Source organism: Plectropomus leopardus, chromosome 5, assembly GCF_026936395.1.
Source record: "Plectropomus leopardus strain MGB_pleo_1.0 chromosome 5, ASM2693639v1, whole genome shotgun sequence".
NCBI classification, from domain to species: Eukaryota; Metazoa; Chordata; class Actinopteri; order Perciformes; family Serranidae; genus Plectropomus; species Plectropomus leopardus.
This window is the reverse complement of record NC_142180.1, coordinates 21,320,969-21,342,807: the sequence shown is the minus strand read 5'-3', so window position 1 is coordinate 21,342,807 and position 21,839 is coordinate 21,320,969. Positions and strand designations below refer to the sequence as shown.

Genomic DNA, 21,839 nt, shown 5'->3' with positions numbered 1-21,839 from the left:
CGCTGCGACTGGTTTAAGATGTTTTGGTAGATTGCATTCTGCGGTACATAAAGCAGGTGGCGCCCGTAAGCAAGAAGGAAAATATCCGAAGACGAAGAAGAAGAAAAACAAGCGTGCTGCTGTGACGTCGAACGTGTGCGCGAGACAACCGCACGTGTTGTTTTCATGGACGTGTGTGTGCTGTAGTGTGAAACTTGTGTGTGAGAGTAAAGTGTAAAAACCACAGCGACAAACATGGGGAAAAAAGTAAAAACCGGAAAAGCCAGGAAGGATAAATTCTATCATCTGGCGAAAGAAACAGGTAGAGTCCCGCCGCTATTAAACAAAACGAGCTCGAGACTGTCGTCGCACTGAGATATAAATTAGCAACATTGCTAGCTAACTTGGTAACCCAGACATAGGTGTGCTGTACAGTGTCAGCTGTCTGACAACATTTTTGTTTTGTCTTTTTCAGGTTATCGCTCTCGTTCATCTTTCAAACTCATCCAGCTCAACCGTAAATTTCAGTTTCTGCAGAAAGCCAGAGCTCTGGTCGACCTGTGTGCTGCTCCCGGTGGATGGTGAGCTGCCTGTCAGCACCCGATTAAATGTTCATTATCATTGGCCATTCACATGTTAAGAGGTTTAAACAGTGGTGGATAAAAGTACACATTTCTTACCAGAAAATGACTAATGCAGAAGTTAACGTCACCAATGAGAGTATTACCTGAGTCAAAGTTTTAAAGTATCTGGTATTTACTGTACTTAAGTGTTAAAAGTAATATAATGGTATCAAATATACCTAAATATTAACAGTAAAAGTGCAAGGAAAGGCTTGTAATAAAAAAGCAAGCAGTCAATTTTTTTAGAGTTAACTTTGTTACTTTGTAACATACACCACCTTCACAATGGAGCATACATTACACTTTAACTTTGTTTATTTTTATATTTTACAATCTAAAGGAGGGGTAAACAGATTATTGGCCTGGCAGATTATTGGTGACGATATTTGGCATTTTGCTGATTATCTATATTGTCATTTTATTTCATGATTGCTGATAAAATTAATCAATTAAAGTGCAAAAAAAGTGTCAGCATGGGAGCAGCTTTTCCTTTGTAAAACTCAAGGAGCTATTTTTATTTATTTCTAATTAAAATTTTCATTGACTTTATAAAAAAGTTGCTGGGAACTTAATGATTAATATAATGTTTAAAGTTTCAGTCTCGATGAAACATTTGCTTAAGGCATGTAAACCAAATTTTGTTTGTGTTAGTTCATGTTAATTTGTTTATACACTCATGATTCAAAATCTCCGTGCAGGTTGCAGGTGGCGTCTAAGTTTATGCCTGTATCCAGTCTCATTATTGGTGAGTGTGATGTCATCATGATGATGAATTGTTTTGATTCTCCAAATGCTTTTAAAAGTCAGATGTAATAAGAAATGTCATAGGTTGTTTTCAAAAGATCTGAATTGCAATCCAGTTTTCATTACTGAGAAACTGTGAGAAAAGTTTTACAAAGTGTTTCCTCCTCAGGTGTTGACCTGGTGCCCATCAAGCCCATCCCCAACGTGGTGGCGCTGCAAGAAGACATCACCACTGACAAATGCAGACAGGTGAGCAGCAGCTGCTGAGTTCAGCACGTCACTAAAGGAAACAGACGTCAGTGTCCTGCATAAACTGCTAGTCACAGAATAACATTTTAAAAGCCCTGAAGAAAAACTTTAATGCTAGATGGCATTAGACACTTGTCATTAGACATCTGTACTGTTTACCAAGCCTCAGATTTGTCTCAAATTACAATCTATATGACAGTTTTCAACATGGATTTGTTAAGGAAGATACTCTCTGTTTCATACACAGGCTTTACGAAAGGAACTGCAGACTTGGAAGGTTGATGTTGTGCTAAATGACGGAGCCCCGAATGTGGGAGCCAACTGGCAATATGATGCCTTCTCACAAGGTAGGTGCCACTAAAGCAAAAGTTTCAAGATATTCCCAGATGCACGTCTGGAAATTTGCAGTAAATGTCTAGTTTGAAGAGGAGCATTCAGTCTCCTGCAGAGGAGGAGAGGCAGCAGAACAAGCTGATGCGTACTGCATCAAAAATCACTGGATGTCAAGTCCTATTTATTCCTAGCAGAAATTTATAAGGCCCGGCTACAAAAGAAAGGCCTCAGGATTTTAAAGGACCCCAAAACAACTAGATTTCAAAACAGTGCATGCCCTGAAGCTGGCTGTCTCTTTTACAGTCAGGATCTAGCACTTTAGGCCATTAGATGGGACTGCTTTTATTATGCACTTATGCACTGTGTGGGTCGCTGATGTTAAAATAATCCCCTACAGTACTGTATTTATTTTTTAAATTTGTTTAATTTATGATTTTACTCAGTTCAGTGATGCTACTGTTTTTATCATTTTATTCTTTTAACGATTTGGATTTCACTCACTTTATGTATTTCTTGTTTTGTTTCCTTGTAATGTATTTGGAGTGAGTGTCTCTTGTCTGGTTATGCAGCTCACAAATTCCAGTCGACTACGTCCATATGGTGATAAATCTTGAATGATTCAGGATTAACAAATGCAGCTATCAGCCATTACAGGCTATCACACTTTGGAATAACACAGTTTTCTTCCATAGTATAGCAGCAAAAATGTGTTCATTAACTGATGCCATGTCTAAAAAAAACATGAATTCAACAATATGGAAAATGAGATGTTCTTATCATTATTTTCTCCAGTGTGTTTTTGCCCTTCCCACATCCTTAAGTAGTTCATTACTGGTTTTGTACAAGGTGCTTGAGAAGCTTGAAGTACTTGAATTTGACACTCAGAAGTTTTAAGTCCTGGAATACCTTGAAAATTAGCTGTATTTTTAACCTTGTCCTTGAAAAAGTGCTTGAATATAGTTTAGAGGCAAACAGAATACTACATTATTTTATGGAATTTTTTAGACAAATGATTTCAAGTTGGACGCGAAGAAGTTGATCAGTAAACACCAGTAAATAGTCAGACCAGGATATTTCGCTAGCCTGCAAAACATTCACTCCAGAGCAATGTCAGCCGAGAGTTTTAGCTGTAATTCAGCAGTAAATAAGCAGCAATTAATACATAATAATTTGTTTCTAGGCCCTGGTAGCGTGTTTGCTCCAGTTATGTATATTCACAATTTTCTTGCAACAGATGCTTGTGGAGAGAACAACTAAATCCTTTAAAATAAAAATGTGTGCTTGAAAAAGTAAGTAAAAGTCCTTGAATTCGACTTGCCCCTGCCTGTACAAACTCTGTTATAAAAAGCACCTGTCATAACGGATCAGATTTGAAAGTAATGTTTTATTTGTTTTCCACTTCACCTCCAGCTCATCTAACCCTCATGGCCCTGAAGTTGGCCTGTGAGTTTCTGACCAAAGGTGGCACTTTCGTCACCAAGGTCTTCCGCTCCAAAGACTACCAGCCACTGCTCTGGATCTTCCAGCAGTTCTTCAAGAAGGTGCAGGCCACCAAGCCGCAGGCATCTAGGAATGAGTCCGCCGAGATCTTTGTCATCTGTCAGGGTCAGTGGCAGCTACACATTACAGTCTGTGATGAGCAGAAAAAATGTTCAGGATCTTGTTTCTCAGCCACTTCTGCAGATTACACCTGAATCTTATATCCTGTCTTTTCCTTTCCAGGTTTTGTCGCCCCAGACAAAATCGACAGTAAGTTCTTTGACCCCAAACATGCGTTCAAAGAGGTGGAGGTGCAGGCCAAAACTGTGAGGGAGCTGATCCCTGTCAAGAAGCCAAAGGCATGTACACTGCATCATATGACTGAATACAAGATGAGCAAACTGTTTAGTCACGAGGAGTACGCTAAACTCAGCGTTCCCATGTAGAGGTTGATATGATGTGATAGCTCTCGCTGACAAATATTATAATGTTGACTTTGGAGTAAACAGCTCATATTTGACTCCAAATATTCTTTACTGACCAAGCAGCTGCACTTCTGTTCCAGGCGGAGGGGTACGCAGATGGTGATCTGACACTCTACCACAGTTTCACGGCCACAGCCTTTCTGAAAGCTGAAAATCCCATAGACTTCTTGGACAAAGCCAGTGAGGTAAAATGCTGGAGGTTAACACAGTTTCTGCCACATCATAGAAATCCTGTGAGATAAAAATTGCAGCTGTTGGGGAAAATGTCGTGAAAATGTAAAGATTCATGGGTTGCCCGGTTGCTCACCCTGTGGAGCAGTGGCTGCGGGTTCGACTCCAGCCTGTAGCCCTTAGGGCTTGATGTCATCCCCTCTTTCTCCCCCTTTCCCACTTGAGCTGTCTTATATAATAAAGGCAAAGGCCTTTAAAAGCCTTAAAAGGCATTGAATTTATTAATCTAAAATAAGACCTTAATTGGCATTAACTGAAATTAATCTTTCAAAATCTTAAAAATGTTCAGACATGGGAAGTGGGACTTTATTAATCTTTTTTTTTCCTGACGTTGCATTTTAAAATTTTGCAATAATTGGTAACATCAATTTTTTGTTAAACAATTTATTAAATTTCTTTTCTCAAACTCGTCATGATGAGAATCCAAGCAGTGGAATCTCACATGTAGATTGAGGAACACAAAACCGCCCAGAAAACAAAAGTCCTTTCTGTATTTCCACTCTCATTCTGTCGTCTTCACTCAGATCACCTTTGACAGCACAGACCTGCAGTCTCACCCGGCCACCAGTGATGAGATAAAGGAGTGCTGTCGTGACATCAAAGTGTTGGGCCGCAAAGAGCTCCGGTAAGTCCGTTTTTATTGCTGATTTTTTTTTTTTCTACAAACAATAGAGATAAAACATGACTCTTTTTTTGCTCCACCCTCACGTCTGCAGGCTGCTGCTGAACTGGCGGTCCAAGCTGAGGAGATTCCTGGCCAAAAAACTGAAGGGGGAGGCCAAACAGCTTGACCCAGAAATCAAGTAAAGTCTTCACGGCACATCTATAAAAAGCCGCTGAAATATTCTCGTGTCTTTGCCGGTAGATGTCAAGCAGATTTTTTTTCTTTGCTTTGTTTCCAGCTTAAGTTCTGATGAAGAAAAGGGCGATTCAGACGAAGAACCAGAGAAAAAGAAACAGGCGGAGGGGGAAGAAGAAGAGGAGGATGAGGAGGAAGAAATGGTGAAGAAACTGGCAGAACTGAAAGCTGAGGAGGTGGCTGAGCTCAAACGGTACAAGATAAAGTTATTCAAGATTTTTATTTCATTTTCTTTCTGCAATTTTCTGCGAATCCTCCTCTCCATCAAGTTCCTGGAAAAGTTTTGAAAAACTGTTCTCCAGGCCTGAAAAAATGAATTTGCATTGTTTGGCCTATTTTTCAAAAGAATGTTCATCGATATGCTAAAACATGTCCCAGAAGTTGTGTATAACTACTTTAAAATCTAGTGCTGTGCTACATGACCATTGTGATGTCAGTATTATCTCGTGACATACATAGACTAAAGGGGCAGGTATTCGTATGTGCCAGTCTGGTCTGTTGGCAAGTGCAGCTAATTTGCGGTGGGAATGTTATACAAGGGAGTGAAGTTAGCAAGTGCAAGCAGTTTGCTCATCTGCAAATGCCTGGGAAGTGTGTGTTTAAAATGGGAAGTCTCATAAAGAAATACAGCCATACATTACTAAACTACATAAATAAGTCATGGAATGAGGTAAAATATTATTGAAAACTTGTGGAGAAGTTTTTAAAATTAATTGGTAAAAATGTGTGGGAACCCTACAAGTGTATATACTTGTATATATACAACAGACCCAACAGACATCAGGCTTTCCCACTTTGGTGCCACATATTGATTTTCCTTTATTTTTTTTTAGCTGGAGCCTTCATAAGGAGCACTGTTTGAATATATTTACCGTTGAGTTATTCATTACATCACACTCTGGGAGCGCGTAGCATACTCTGGGCACAGATGGAGAAGCAGCGCGTCAGGCAATAATTGTGCTGGGTTTAAAAGTTTGCTTTCACTCTCTCTGCAGCAGCTGCTCCTTTTTTTCCTCATTTTGGTATTTATTAAGCGAACAGAGTTTGTAAAACTGTCATGCTTTTCTTAGGAAGAAGAGGAAGCTGCTGAAGGAGCGGAGGAAGCAGAGGGAGAGGGTGGAGTTGAAGATGGACCTGCCTGGCGTCTCCATTGCAGATTCCAATGACTCATCCATGTTCTCCCTCAGCACCATCAAGAAGCAAAAGGTGAAGACAAAAACAGACACACACAAATGCAAATTTCCCTCTAATATTTTGGTTAAATCATGGAAATTTGTGTGTAATAAATAAAATTACAACATTATATTAATGTAACAAAATGGCAAATTTGTTTTTTGTAGTTGCTGTGGGGGTAACGTAGCTTTAATATGCGTCAGTATGTGACAGCATTTTGGTTGTTTTTACTTACTTGGTCATCACAAAGTGTTTCTTCATTTTCTTTCCGTTTTCCATCTCTCCCCTCACCCACTATGCATGTAATATAATTTTTTAGAACTTGTGGCTTTAGCTGAGGGGGATATAACTTTAAACTGCTGTGTTTTGTATTTAATTTACCACCACTAAAATTTTGGGGAACATTTTTGGCAATTTGTAGGGAAAATGTAGAAGATTTTCTTTTTTTAAGGCATCTTTTCTTTAAAAAAAAAATCTTTTTCTTTCTGTCTTTCTTTCTTTACTTTCATCCATCCTCCCTTACCTCCCTTTAGAATTCAAGTTTTCTTCAAAAAATGTCAAAAGCACACTGCTTATCATAGCCAGAAACTGTAAAAAAAGAAATTATTGTTGGATTTCTGACAGTCCTTGAACACAACATTTGGGGATGCTGAAATTATGGTTGAACCTCATGTGTTGTAAAACCGCTGAGCAAGTGAGGCAAGAAAAAAAATAATTTGGGGGTCCTTGAAAAGTCATCGACAAGTTTTAAAATTGTGTCCATGAAAATGTGTGGGAACCCTGTTACATGTGGACTTTATTCTGTTTAGTAAGTTGTTGACATCAGTATGCAGTTTTGGTGCAGATATTGTCGGCTCATCTCTAACACCAGAAAATTACAGTGATGGGAAGACAGACTTATAAAGTTTAAGTCCCTGAAACTTATTGTCCTCAGGGCTAATTTGATGTCTCTTTGGTCTTTACCTGTCCAACAGGCGCTGGCTGATATATCCAAAGGGGACATGCAGGTAGCAGACACCCTGGTGGAGGAAGATGACGACCTCCACCTGTCTGAGGAAGACGAAGAGGAAGAGGATGAAATGTCCCTTGCATCTGATTTAGACGATGAAGACATGGAAGAGGTGGAGCAGAGACAGAAAGCGCTGGAGAAGAAAGCACCAAAGAAGAAGTGAGTGAAGTAATATTGCCTGAAACAAGTCAGTCCACTATTTGAAATTCCTTCCATGTTTTGGAAGTGATTTTAAACCTTCAGAAAAAAAACGACTAGGGTCTTAACCCTCAATAAATACATATTTTCATATTCAGGTTTTGCTAATGTGTGTCTGTTTTCTAGAGTAACGTTCACTGAAGAAGAGGAGGAGGATGAAGGGCAGGAAAGTGGCTTGCTGGTGGAACTGGAGGGAAAAGATGAGAAGAAGGAACGACAGACGGACCTGTGGTTCAGCAAGGTTTGTCCACTTGTACCTGCCGTAATGTACAATGTTACACAAACTGGTGTTGATTTGTTAGCAGCCTCTTTGTTCACGTCATAACTGATCTTTTCATGGCTTACATCTGCAAATGAGGCTCATCCACACTTATAAGGTTTTGCTTTGAAACAGCTTTTTGAAATAAAAACAATCTCAGAAAATATTACAGAGAAAGAACAGCAATGGTAAAAAATGACATGAAAAGAGAAGAATATAAAAGACATATGAGTACAAAAGGCAAAATGATATTATCCGTATTATACATGTCGTCATCCATCCATGTCCTCGAGGGTCCGCATGGACCCTATGCGGACGCTCGTCTGTTTTTTGTGACTGCCAGACTGCAGGCATAGCAGGGGTGCTGACTGAATTTATTTATTTGATAAGGACGATGCAGTTTAACATGGTTCTTATACAGAGTATGAGACTGATGTATTGCATCAAGAGTTTAAAGCTATTGCTGATTTTCAACTCTTGTCCCTAGTTGGGCTTTTACACACAGACCTACAATGTTATTTAAATAGTACTTTTTAAACTTCATAATACACTGTAAACATGGAAAACACAATAAAGTCCATACATAACAATACACATGCTATAGTACATAAACTACATTACATACATCACAACATAAACCACAATACACATACTACCATACATATGCTAAAATACACTACTACAATACACTAATGCACTTAAACTGATTCTCCCTGTAAATTTTCAGCACAGTTAGCTAAGAGTGTGTACAGCTCTGGTTTGCTTTTAGCCAGCACTTGTTGTGAAGGATTTTGAAGTCTGGAATCAGTTTGATTTGCTTTGTGTTAAGTTATGTATTATGTTAAGTTATGCTTTTGTAAAATGAAAACGTAATAGTGTGGATGTAGCCTGAGTTGATATCTGACCTCTGACCCTGTCGCTTTTTAGGGTATCTTCTCTGAGATCGACCTGGAAGGAGACGCAGAGAGTGAGCTGCAACAGACCGAGTGGCTTCAGAACAAACAAAAAGGTAAAAGTCTCCTCATATTCATAAAAAGTCTCTTTTCTAAAATGGATTTCCATGATTTAGTAAAAAAAAAAAAAAAAAAAAGACAAAAGTTAAATATCAGTTGTGTAAGGATACTAGCTCTCCCAAATCTGGGACTGACAATAATGACAGTTTGGGATCTTACATAGAAAAAGGCAAAAAAAGGAAAGCTGAGGAGGAGGAGGAACAGGAGGAGGAGAAGGAAGAGGAGGAGATGGTTCCTCTGCCAGATAAGGAAAAGGCGGGACCTTCAAAGGAAGCTGAAGAGGAGAGTGACAGTGACTCGGACGACAGCAGCGATGATGAAAAGTAAAACCTAAATTACTGCAGCTATATATGCTGTTTTCTGCTTAAAATATCATATAATGGATCCAGTCTGATTCAGACTATTGAAAAGTAAACATACAAATGATTTACACAAATGAATAAATCAGTATTTCTCTGCTTGTTCCAGGGAGATTACCAGGATGAAGCAGGCCACTAAAGGAGCTGGTGGGATGTCAGGAGAGGTCAATGACGATGACTTCCAGGTTGTGCCTGTGGAAAGCATCAGTGAGTTTGACAAATGTTTCATCATCGTGCTTTTATCTGGTGATCTCCAACCTGCTGAAACGCAGCCAGCAAAAGTGTGTCATGTTTTTGTGTAACTTTGTGGTTTCTGTTCTTTTCAGGTAAGAAAGCCAGGATCCTGGATGCAGAGGGTCTGGCTCTGGGCTGTCAGATCGCGACGTCTAAGAAGAGAGCCAGGGATCTGATGGACGGCTCCTTCCACAGGTATCCCACACAAAAAAGTCCTGCTGCTGTTAATACTTGGTGGTGTGAAAATAGAAATACGCTGCATTGTTTTGATTAACATCTTCAGTAGCGGCAAGCTGGCTTTAGGGTTGAATGCCACAGAAACAAAGTAGAAAGGACAATAAGACAATAAGACAGGCCCTTGGGGCGCCCAGTAGCTTACCTGGTAGAGTGGGTGAACAACATGAACAGCTATGTCCTCGCTGCAGTGGCTCTTTGCTGCATGTCATCATTGATGATGCTAAATGAGCTGTAAGGTGCGCTGATGAGCCGGTAAACACCAGAAAATAGTTAGCGCCAGATGTTTTGCCAGCCTGCAGAACATTTGCAACAGATGGTTCTTGGGTGCTTCAAAAAGTACTTAAAAGTCCTTGGATTTAACTTGCCCCTGTCAGTACAAAACCTGTTTGAAAGATGCCTGTACAGTAAACTGATTGTATACTTCCACAGGTTTGCTAGCTCAGAGCAGCCATGGGATGTTCCGACGTGGTTCCTGGACGACGAACAAAAACACCGGAAGAAGCCGGTGCCGGTCACCAAGGAGATGGTGGAGGAGTACAAACAAAAATGGAGGGAGATCGATGCCCGACCCATCAAACGAGTTGCTGAGGCCAAGGCCAGGAAGAAGAGGAGGGTAAGATCAGAGAAAATGACAATGGTGAAACTGTTGATGCACCAAAATGCCAAAAGATGAGTGGACATAAAACTGCTGGTAGATCTAAAAAAAAAAAAACTCTTTAGTGTAAGAAACTTATAAATCAGAAAATGATTTCCGTAGATCTTAATGTGTTAGTTTCTCTGTGGTGTCTCCAGATGCTGAAGAAGATGGAGCAGGCTAAGAAGAAAGCAGAGGCTGTCGTCAACACAGTGGACATCTCTGAGAGGGAGAAGATGGCTCAGCTGAAGAGGTATGACGTCACACCTGTAGGGTCTGAGCCGCACTTCAAAAGAAAGTGATGACTCCATGAAACTAAATACGAAATGTAATCAATAACATAATTGAAATAATTTGTTTTTTCTTTTTTTCCACTATCTCAGTATCTACAAGAAAGCAGGCATCGGGAAGGAGAAGAGAGAAGTAACATATGTTGTGACCAAAAAAGGAGCTGGTAAGAAGGTGAGGCGGCCCGCCGGCGTCAAGGGAGCCTTCAAAGTGGTGGACGGTCGCATGAAGAAAGACATGCGGGGGATGCAGAGGAAAGAGCAAAAAGCTAAAGGGGCCAAAGGAAAAGGCGGCAAAGGAAGAGGACAGGCAAAAGGTGGCAGAGGAGGGATGAAAGGTGGTAAAGGGCGTAAAGGAAAATAAATTTGTCCTCTCACCCTCCTGCATTTCTATTTAACATCACCTGGTCTCAAGTTGCAGGTGAGCATTTATGGAGCTTTGTGAGCTAAGATGCCGGCCCCAGATTGAGCTCCTGTATCGTGTACGGAGGCCAGAATGAACTTTGGTCACTCACATGGATGCCCTCTTTTTAGCAACTTTTGCTGAAGTTGTTTAAACTCCTGGACACTTGAGATATGTTATGTGGGTATTTGAAAGCTGCTGTTCTGTGTTCGTCTTTCTGAAGACGTAGATTTGTCTTGAACGGAGTGGATTCGCTGAACAGTTTAACTGTAAATGGCAGAAAATCAAGTTAAACATTATAACAATATAATGTGTTCTCCAGAAATGTTGCTAATATTATTGTAAATATTATATACACAATTTTACAATAAAAGTTTTGTTGAATCATTCAGTGTTTTTTGTGATTTAAAAAAAGGAGTTTTTCAGAAACAGAATTTCTTGTCAGAAAATCATTGATTATAGTGGATGTAATGAGATATCGTGTTCACAAGAATGGGACGGACGGATGGACGGACGGACGGACAGAAGGACAACCAGAGAACATAATGTCCCCGGCCTCTGCTATCGCTGGTGCGGAGGCATAAATAAACCATGTAGTTTTTAAACATTAAGGCATGTTACCATGTTCTAGTAGAATCCCAAATACAAGCATGATCCTAAAAAAAGTGGATAATATTGGACCTTTAAAAGGATAATTTAGACCATCTTTGCTGAACACTTGTTTTTTTGTTGTTTACAAGATAATTACTCATGCAGAATAAAGCACAAAATTGCATTCTTTGAGGGTGAAACAAAAGTAGATAAATGTTTGATTTTACTAAACTGAATTTTAGACTTTAATCATTGAAATATTATAACTATAACATTGGTTGTAGAGAGAAAGGGACTTGTGTGTACGTACGTCCAGTAAAATGTTTATGCCAACTATTTAAAATTAAACCAGAAACAGAAACATCTGTGATGTTAATGAAGCTGCAGATCATTTATTTTTCCAAGTTATACATTGTGATACTTACTGCCATGATGTACATGATGATGTACAATGTTTTTCAACTTAAAACTTTTTTTTAAAGGATATGTCATAGATCATAGACTTTCTGGTTAAAACTTGGAGACTTTTTAAAAAAAAAAAAAAACAAAACTTTTTTGTTTTATTTACACAAACCCAAACATATGACAGTAAACACCTAGGTTTTGTGTGCTTATTTGAAAACCATTAAATGCATCAAACATAAAATGCAATGGAACTGTTTTGCATAATAGATAACTACATAATTATTTTTATACTTTTTATAACACTTTATAGGTGACATACTTTTTTTGCAATTATTTGTTTTTATTGACAGATGCTCAAATTATAGTGCAATTAGTTCCAAAAATGTCAGATTTCCATTTGTGCATTTGAAATCATTTAATCTTGTCTTTTTTTCATTTAAATGTTTTAAATGCACTTGATCCCACCGATCCAATCCAAGATGCAAAGCCAAGTTTGTACTTGAGAATTTGTTAAAAAACAAAAAAAAAAACAAAAACGCGTGTGGCCCTTTTACTAAAAAACTACTTTTCCCGTGAGCCTGTGCGACATATGCCAGTGTGTAAGTCAAAGCGACTCTGTTTAGATGTGCAGTGTAGACTTGTGATTGTAGCGTCGAGCTGTACTGTACAGTTTGAATAGAATTCGCCGTAATATCATTAAATATTTACCGTATTATTGCAGTCCTCGCGTATCAACGTATCTGCAAAACCAAGCTGAAGTCGGTGGGTCTGAAATCATCATAGCTGCTAAAGTGAGCTTGTTTAGCTAACGTTATTAGCTCAGCTTAGCTTGAATCACAGTTACTCTCCAGTATTTGCTTTCAGTTTTCCTGAATGTTGTTTGGGTGATATCGCCATAGATAGCTAACTTGCAGGTCGGTAAGTTGCAGGGGGAAAGTACCCATTGTTTTTTCCAGGATGCTCCTCATCGTCCTGGTATGCAGCCTGTGTCTGGCTGCCACAGCGCAGGAGGACGACGACGACTGGATAGACCCTTACGACATGATCAACTACGATTCAAGCACCAAAACTATGAGGAAGCCTGCAGAGGTTGGGCGAGGTTACATGTAAACTCTTTATCAACATGCATTGGCTGAATGCCCTGAAAGTCCTGTAAATATTTCTGTTGTGACTGGTAATGTGTGTGTGTGTGTGTGTGTGTGTGTGTGTGTGTGTGTGCCTTGCAGCCAGCAAACTATGACAATGTGCCAACCAAGAGAAGAGAGTACAATCGGGACTCCAATCAGGTGGAGGTGACGCCGTGTAACACCCAAGTAATGGAGCTACAGAGACAGGTGTGTTGTTACAGGACTTCAGGGTATGTATGAGCTAGCTAAACTACCACATAGAAACAGATAATAACAGCAAAAACTGGCAAAGCCATTAAATAAACCTTTGAACCCTGAGCTAATTGGTGTGATTTCTCTCAGAAACATGGGGATAAAGGCAAAGGGCAACTTGGCAAGAAATGTTGCAGAAATTTCAAGATATTAGTAAATATAAAAATATTTTTTAAGGAAAGGGAGGGAAGAATATCTAGGGTAAATTTAAAAAAACAGTGATAAATTATATTCATAATTGTCATTATTACATGTTTAAAATTTTGTTACAGAATTGTATTTTTAAGCAGTTTTTCCAAGTCTTGTTTACCTTTTTTTAAAAAAAAAAAAAAAAAAACTAAAATAAAAAAAACATTTCATTTTCTTTTTCTTTAAAATTTTTTTTCTTTTTCTGATTTTCAGAAAAATTTTCTTGTACTTTTTTTTTTAATTATTTTTTTTTAGATAATTTTGGGATCATGGCTTCTTTTGTTGTACATTGCCTTCTTCCCATGATTTTTTAAAGATATCAAGCCAATTTGCTCAGGTATCAAAAGGTTAAAATTCATCACTGAAGATAGCTAAGATTGCTAATAAGACACACAATAGCCTACTTTACAAAAAAACTAGCCTAGTTTAATTTTGGTCTTAAGTTTAATTCTGAGTAGCATTAAAATGTCTTCAAACATCTTAAATCTGAACTTTCTTAATCTGTAGAATCTCTGATAATGATGATGAAATAATAATAATAATAAAAGCAGAAAAAAACCTCAATAATCCCTCCTTTTGTGTGGAGCTTGCCTCAAAATATTAGAGCATGAGGCTGTGTGAGACATCAGATACCCTTTTTCCAAAGCAATAATGTGAAATTTTGAAAACAAGCATCTTCTCTGCTGGTTGTCCTTTTTAGAGACACTGATGAGAAAACCTACCCTCTTAAAATCTGTTGAACTTCACAAATATTGTTCTTTGTTTTCATTCAGAATGAAGAACTAAGGAAGAAAATCACACTCCTCTCACAGCAGCCTACATGCAATCCAGTGTTCAAGCGATTCCTCACCAGACTGCGGAATGAAATAGAAAAAGTTGGTTTGGTACGTGCTATTTTTACATGTATCATGCTGTGTTGTGTGGCTCGGGTTACATCTTTACAAATCTTAAATGCATTTTACAGAGCTTTTCTTACAATAATCACATGGCTTACATTGACATTACCATTTTAACACTTTTCCTCTTTTCATCTTAGCCAAGTGACTCCACTGAAGTCTTATATGATGCCAAAATCCTGCTGTCCAAACAAACCATGACAGAGATCCAGAATCTTCTGGTTGGTGCAGACAGCTTTAGAACAGGAGCTCTGGACAAAATACTGGTGGATCTCAGACCACATGACTACGAGGCCTGGAAATGGCGTTTTGAAGACACCTTTGGCGTGGAGCTTGACACTCTATTAAAAGTAAGTACATTCATTCATCCGAAATCTTTGTTTATGGGTCTTTACAATACTGAGTTTCCTAAAGGCACACTCTTGTAGTCAGAGCTCTCTAAAATAGTCATTTTTGCTTGTGTTTCATGTGAGACACGAGAGTGTGTGTTGCAAACTTGAGTACCCTGTTGGTGTGTAGAGACGATGAACATCTGTAGCATCTTGTGCATACTGCATAGCTTTTTAAAAATCCACCTGAATTTCAAAATACCAAAAACCTCAAATGTAGTAACAGATCAAAGCAGATTTCTTAAACAAGAGCATTTCGCTGCTTCACTCTCAGTGTATGTTTGTGCTCTTAAGTATCTGGGTTAGTCTCCAGTGAAGTGATTTTTTTAAGATTACATAAAAGAGAAACCTGGGTTCCAAAAATCTTTGTCGGGATTGGAGAAACATGAGATAGATTTTTCCTGGAAAAAGGTAATTTCTTGGCTACGTGTGCCTGTAAATTGCCTGTAACATCTTCACTTGTATGCATGAGGAGGAAAAAGACTGCAGAGAAATTTTCACTATTATAGAAGATCAGCAAAATAAAAAGAGATCATTACATGCAGTAAAATCAACAAAAATGTCTGTGATATACGATTGTATTCAATGTGACATTTTCATGTGAGTTTTTCACTTATTAAAGTGAGCTTTCAAACAATAATAATACTAACGTCCTGTGAAGTGTTTTTACTCTGACGCCAGTGTATTTTTATTAACTCTACATACAGCAGCAGTGTGGTGAGATGTTAAGCATCTACTCTGCGCTGAGCACTGCAGGTTTAGTGGTTTTTTTCTGAGCGCAGAGTGTTGAAAAATGTTAAGCTCTGGGTAAACGTTGCTCATCAATGTCACATTTGGCCCAGACGTCCAATCACAGTGTAATAGGAGCAGGACAAATACACAAAGACCAACCATCACCTCCTACAGGTACGAGTTCTGAAGAACAACAATATTGGAGAAGAAATATGACACTTTAACCTTTGCACATAGTCCTTATCTCAGCAACTTGACGCAACCACAATATCTCAGAAAAAAAAACGAAACCCTGCGCCACCAAAGCACTTTCAAGCGTTCCCAGCTGGGCATTTTTAGAGGACTGCTGGTGTTAAAAAAGGAAAAAAAAAGAAAAATAGGGGGAAAATCGCTTTGGTGGACACAAAGTCTTACAATCCTACTGTCTAAATTGTTCCACATTTTTAAATGCTTTTGGTGTTTTTTGTGTTACAAGTGATTTTCCATCTCATATAACCAGTAAAGTTGCATTTTGTTTTTTTGTGTTCCAGTTGGGGCTGGGTGTTATGGTCATCGTGGTCATCATATGCACTCAGCTGTGGTCACAGGTGTCCTGGTTCATACAGTTCAGTCGCCTGTTTGGTGTCAGCTTCCTTGTCAGTATTCCCTGGAACTGGATCTATCTTTACAAGGTAAAGAAGAACTCTTCCAGCTCCTTTACTCTTGTTTAGCTGGCATTTAGTGCTTTTTTCCCAGACAGAGTTCATAACACCATTACATTTTTTCCTCAGATTGCCTTTGCTGAGCATCAACGCAAGCTAGCAAAAATGAACGATGCTGAATATGCAAAATGCACTGGATTGAAGAAATTTGACTGGAGTGATAATCTGAAAGGTGAGCCCATTAAAAGTGTGGATATAACATATTGTTGCCTTGTTATAATTTGATACATGTTTGGTTTGGTTTGTTTTGCTTTTACTTCGAACATGTAAAGAGAAGTGATACAAGAATGAAAATACAGCGAAATGAAAAATTATACAAAACAAGAAGCACACAAAAGATTGTCAAACACAGTTTACATAATTTGAAAATAGCCTCTTTAATGTTTCTGTCAGCACATCCAAAATCAAATGTGGAGGCACATGGTTTTCACTGCACAGAGATGAAGTGAAGAATATTATGATCTGATAATGTCCATGCTTCTTGTTAAACTCTCTGCTACTAACAGTGACACTATGACTTTGAAGAAAGGTGCCAGTTTCCACCAGACTTTATTTAACTATATTTAGTTGTTTTCTAATCTACCTCTATTTTGGTTGTGTTCTTGCAGAGTGGTTTAGAAGCACATTGACTCTTCAAGATGACCCTTGTAAGAAATACTATGAAAACCTTGACCCCTGGTTACTGGTACCTCCAACCAAGGTATGTCATTATGATGGCATGTACTGTGCCTTGTAAAATATGTTTTTTCATATGTAGTTGCATTACACCATGCAGTTTAAATGGATTTTTATTTGGATGCTCAAAATAGTCAAAACTGGTGAAGTGAAATATGAAAACCCTTCGACTTCTTTTAACAACTCTGGAAAGAAAACAAAAACTGAAAAATGGTGTGTTGATATTTTTCCCCGTCTGCTATTATATCCCCATATAGGATCTGTTGCTACCAATAAGTTAAGCAAAACCTACCTGTGCAATCTGAGTGCAGGGACACATGCCACATCTCTTTCCATCAGGAAAACACAGTGTGCTGAGTGCTACACTCTTGCAACTGCCAAGAGCGTGGAGGGAGGATGTACTTGCATTTCTATGTGCAAGAAAACCACCTCTACATTTCAGCCTACTCAACAGAAATCCCAAATGTGTAGCTGACCCTCTTGCAGATGTTGTTTTTTAAGTGCATTAAAATGTTGCCCGTTGGATAGACGTTATGCTCTGGGAAGCCTTGCACTAAAATAATTAATTTCTCCATATTTACCACATATTAATATTTACAGAAGAAAATACAGATATGTATCAGCTTTGATGACTTATTTTTTGTCACGACATGTGGTGCACTACTGCTGCTCTCTAAAGTTTAATGTTAATTGAATCAGGATGCAGCTGTTGCAGTGTGAAAAACAGGCGCATTGGAACGTCTGCACGTCGTGGAAGCTTTGCTCTCACATGTCTGAATTGACATCAATGTTTGCTCAGCTTGTTTTTTTTTAAACATAAGCTCTAGATGTCCAGTGACTAAAATTCCTCATGTAGTTCAGTTGTAATTCAATTTTATTTCTAAAGCCCAATATCACAAATTACAATTTGCCTCAGAGACAATTGATAAGGAAAAACTCCACCCAAAAAACCCTTTAACAGAAACATACGGTAGAAACCTCAGGAAGAGCGACTGAGGAGGGATCCCTCTCCTGGGATGGACAGATGTGCAATAGATGTCGTGTGTACAGAACAGATTAACATAAGAAAATTCCAGTAATCCAAATGATAAAAACAATCAAGATCTAAAAGGTGTATTTTAAAAATTTGGCCTAAAACTGGATAAAAAGTCAAGTAATGAAAGCTTCTAGCAGTCAACGCAAACAAGCAAGACCAGAGGGACAGGGACAGAGCTCTCTGTATGATAAGAAAGGAGTCGAAAAGGAGAATTGCTGCTGACCGGCATGGAGAAATACACTCCTGGTGTGAACAGCCAGGTGACTGGTGATGGGCCGCTGTGTGACAACAAACATATCAGGGTGCCTCTGCATCCAGTGTGATCCCAGCGTTAGTTCTGATCTCTGTTTGTTGTGGAAGTGACACACACAAAGTAACACATCCCTCTCTGCTTAGGCGTTCGCAGTTACCATCACAACCTTCATCACAGAGCCGCTGGAGCACATTGGAGAGGGGATCAGCAAGTTTCTTCGAGCCCTCCTCAAAGATCTGCCAATTACCCTGCAGATCCCAGTCCTCTTCACTATCGTGCTCGCCATTGTGGTAGGCACTCTTGATAAATTACACCGACACTCATGCATGTGAATAAAATCAAAGTGTCTATGCTGGTGTATTTATTTAACTCTCTTACAGGTATGCATGTATGGAAGTGTGCAAGCAGCCTTCCAGCATGGCATCACTGCACCTTTCCGCCGCCCTCGGAGAGATCCACCTCCTTCACAGCTGGAGCATCGGCGGCCTCGCCTCCAGGAGATCGAGGACATCGACCACTTAGCAGAAGGGGATGCACCACGACGCGCACTGAAGCACCAAGCTGATAACGCCAAATTACACAGGAACCAGGTTCATCGGAGGCGGCCCTACAGACCCAGAGAAGAGCCAGCAAAGGTGGCTGTGGAGACGCTACGCACTGCAGAGCCTCCCCAAAATGAGTACGAGACGGACGCTGCGCCGCCTGGGGAGGAGACGAATCTCTCTGCTGAGTCGGATTCAGAAAACCAGCAGGAGACACAAGAGGAGCTTGAAGGAGCAACTGCTGGTAGTGCTGCTGCTAACAGGACCCAAACAAAAACTAAACCCACTGAATCAGATTCCTCTCCAACAAAAACAAAACCTCTGAAAGTGAATAAAGAGCTTTCTCATGATGAACCAAGCAGAGACGGTGCCACACGCAGAGCTCAGCCAGCAGGAAGACGGCAGGTGAGTTCTTTTTAAAATACACCCAAACTAATTCTAATTCATCTTAATATCCAACTTCAGACATAAAGCAATGCTTCATAACTGTGATTTAACCTTTAAAGTACCCTGTTTGTTTTAATGCTTCAGCTTTTCACATGCACTAATGGGATGGTGAATATTCACATAAATTGGTAAATAAGAATTTTTAACTAGATATTTTTATGTTTCGTGCTTTTACTTTTGTGCATTTATGATAGCTTTTGAGCTCGTCTTGTGTTTGTGAAAGTTTTCAGCCAGTATTTGCTGCCATACCATACCTCTGAAGTTTGTTTCAGTTTTAAAGCTGGAGTGCGGGACTTTTACATCTAAACCAGAGTGTTACATTCAAACCCTTGCCTTGCCAGGGTAAGCTCTGTATTTCGCAGTTTACCAGAGTTATATCATTGTGTTTTTCTCTGACATTGAGTTTGTTAACAGTCTGAGATAAAGATTAAAATAAAGGAAAAAAGGGGGGCGGGGAGATTGATGACCTTATAAAAAGATGGACGTGTCCTACAGGTGTAGGGGCGTGAACTTGATAACACGGCTCCACTTCTCTATTGCAACTGCAACTCCAAGGCTCTAAAAGCATGGCATCTTTTTGCTTAGTTTTTGTAGTGGGAGGAAGTGGAGATACTAAATCCTGAGAAGCGTCCAAGAAAAGTTTTTGAAGTGGATGCTTTGGAAAAAAAAAAGAAACTTGGCCCTCAGAGGAACGTATATAATTTAAAAAAAACCCAAAAAAACATAAAGAGAGCGCTTCAGGGGGCAGGCGAGATGGGGTGAACGTCAACAGTACAGCGCAGCGTTTATGTAATTACTCTTACTGGCAGAGGGGGGAGACAAAAGTTCTGCACTCCAGCTTTTATAACAAATTAAGGTGCAGTGGATTTTGATTGGCATATATGACATCCAAAGTCTCATTTAATTCTTTGAATAAAATTAATTTTAACTGCCTAATTGTTCTTCGCTGTAACCAGAAATATTTTGCTTTTTTCCCCTTTTTCTATTCATGACTTTGATGTTGGTTATAAATGTAACATTTGGGGACAAATAACACTTAGATCTGTCAGCACTCCACTGCAAATGAGTGAATTTAGTCCATGAATATTTTTAGGGTTGGAGCAGCAACATAACATAACATAACATAACATAAACTTCAGTCAGTATAGACATTTTAGGGAGTGAAGTCATTGATAAGCTTAATTCCTTAATCAGTGTAATTACTTAATATACTGAGTTGACAACTTTTGGCTGATATTTTATTAGCTAAAATATATCTCTGAATTTCTTATACCTTGGTTTATGGATGTCTTTTTTTCTGCTACAGTACATTTGTATTTGACCATATAAGCATTTCTGTGTAATAAATCTCTGATGTAAACCTCCTCACTGCAGGACTTGCAGGCCTCAGCAGAAGATAGGACCTCCTCTGACTCACTGCCGTCTGTTGAAACTGTCGGAGTTCCTGTTCAGGAGACATCTCCAACATCAGTGGAGTAGGCCGCCTCTGCATCGTTCAAAGCAGGAGGATTAACGTCATTAGTGTTTGCTGGTTTTGGTTGGACCGTGGATGTTACACACATTGTTTCGATGTGCATGTACATCTCAAAGGTAACCCAGATGGGGAACACGTTCAGTGTTGCCAACTAACTTTGTCTTGTTGCCGTGGGGTCGGCTGAATGTGCCTTTCCCCGAGCAGAGTCAACACCACAGTTTGGTGAATCTACTCATTACTTCATGAGGATTTCGGCTTTGCTGTCTTTCCTTAGTTCCAAAAAACAAATCATTAAATGAACCCCACAGCAGCCAGACAAAAACCATTATCAGGGAAACAGGAATTGAATGCATTAAAAATAGCATTGTCTACTTGAAGGCATACTATGAAGGATTTTCTTAATAAACATATAGACTCACACAGTGACCCGATAGCAGCGTGTGGTGGGGTCTGTATCTGCAGAGAACCTGCCGTCTGCTTGTTATTTTCATGGTTTCCGCAAAATCTGGGAAACCTGGAAAAGACATGGAATTTCACAATCATGTTTTCCAGGCCTGAAAAAGTAATGCCACAATTATTACATTTTTTGAAAAAAAATCATGGCCATTTATTGTGTGTAATGATAATAATAATTACATTTTTGGGTGTACTTTTTCCTTTCAAATTTTTGGTGACTTTTAATGAAAATGTAAAAAAATTGTGAACCAAAAAAAACGAAGAACCAAATGATGGCGGCAACATCCCCCTGAAGTGTGATTTTGAATCGGTTCTGGCATTGTGGGACCAAAAGACGTAATGGACGTGATGTTTTTACACTCTCTTAACAATAACAATGGCATAAAATATCAGTCACAATCATTTACTTTCTTTGTTTCATAGCAGCTGATCTCTGCTCAGAGGACAAGGAGCTCCCGAATCTCGTTGTCTTCCCAATTTGCGGACGTTTACAGCCGCTGTCCCTCTTTGAATTTGCTGCAAACTTCTACTTTTTAAATATCTCACAGTGGATTGCACGCAAAACACAGCAACAAAACGTCACACCAATCCATTACTTGCTGGTGAAAATTGTGCATCATGTAGCAGATAAAGAGCCAGATATTTTCCTCAGGAGCTGGTGAAGATTAAAATAGAACTAAATGAAAAGTAAATATTAAACTTTAATTCATCAGGTTTCCAGGGAAATATCATCATATCATATACAGTATGTTGTGCAGTTTATTTTTGCTTTCTCCAAATGGAAAAATATGTATTTAATAATTTATATCACTGCTCATTTTCTAATTTAGTAGCCAGATGTTATTACAGGTGTGTGATCTTGAGAAGTAAAGTATGTTTCATATCA

General features: G+C 39.0%; 2 protein-coding genes across 5 annotated transcripts; both read left to right on the top strand.

Moving 5' to 3' along the window:
• The first annotated feature begins 103 nt into the window (after positions 1-103).
• On the top strand, positions 104-11,175 carry ftsj3 (FtsJ RNA 2'-O-methyltransferase 3). Of its 2 annotated transcripts, none has more exons than XM_042484165.2 (21): positions 104-301; positions 455-560; positions 1,301-1,347; positions 1,516-1,595; positions 1,843-1,942; positions 3,339-3,533; positions 3,651-3,766; positions 3,973-4,077; positions 4,648-4,748; positions 4,840-4,926; positions 5,026-5,175; positions 6,053-6,188; positions 7,130-7,323; positions 7,489-7,603; positions 8,549-8,630; positions 8,804-8,957; positions 9,103-9,200; positions 9,320-9,422; positions 9,894-10,077; positions 10,257-10,351; positions 10,482-11,175. In XM_042484165.2, the coding sequence occupies exons 1-21, from the start codon at positions 235-237 to the stop codon at positions 10,747-10,749; spliced, it is 2,583 nt and encodes an 860-aa protein (XP_042340099.2). In that variant the 5' UTR covers positions 104-234; the 3' UTR covers positions 10,750-11,175. The 2 variants fall into 2 exon arrangements, with proteins under 2 accessions (XP_042340099.2, XP_042340098.2); XM_042484164.2 differs by having other exon boundaries at positions 8,798-8,957.
• A 1,192-nt stretch (positions 11,176-12,367) lies between these two features.
• Positions 12,368-21,836, top strand: clcc1 (chloride channel CLIC-like 1). Of its 3 annotated transcripts, none has more exons than XM_088077721.1 (12): positions 12,368-12,546; positions 12,714-12,873; positions 13,011-13,118; positions 14,126-14,236; positions 14,389-14,598; positions 15,900-16,040; positions 16,140-16,242; positions 16,679-16,770; positions 18,178-18,324; positions 18,415-18,981; positions 19,108-19,151; positions 20,398-21,836. In XM_088077721.1, exons 2-12 carry the CDS (start codon positions 12,742-12,744, stop codon positions 20,534-20,536), a joined length of 1,794 nt encoding a protein of 597 aa, XP_087933847.1. In that variant the 5' UTR covers positions 12,368-12,546; positions 12,714-12,741; the 3' UTR covers positions 20,537-21,836. The 3 variants fall into 3 exon arrangements, with proteins under 3 accessions (XP_087933847.1, XP_087933846.1, XP_042372262.2); XM_088077720.1 differs by having other exon boundaries at positions 12,368-12,575; XM_042516328.2 differs by lacking the exon at positions 19,108-19,151 and having other exon boundaries at positions 12,369-12,873.
• The last annotated feature ends 3 nt before the right edge of the window (positions 21,837-21,839 follow it).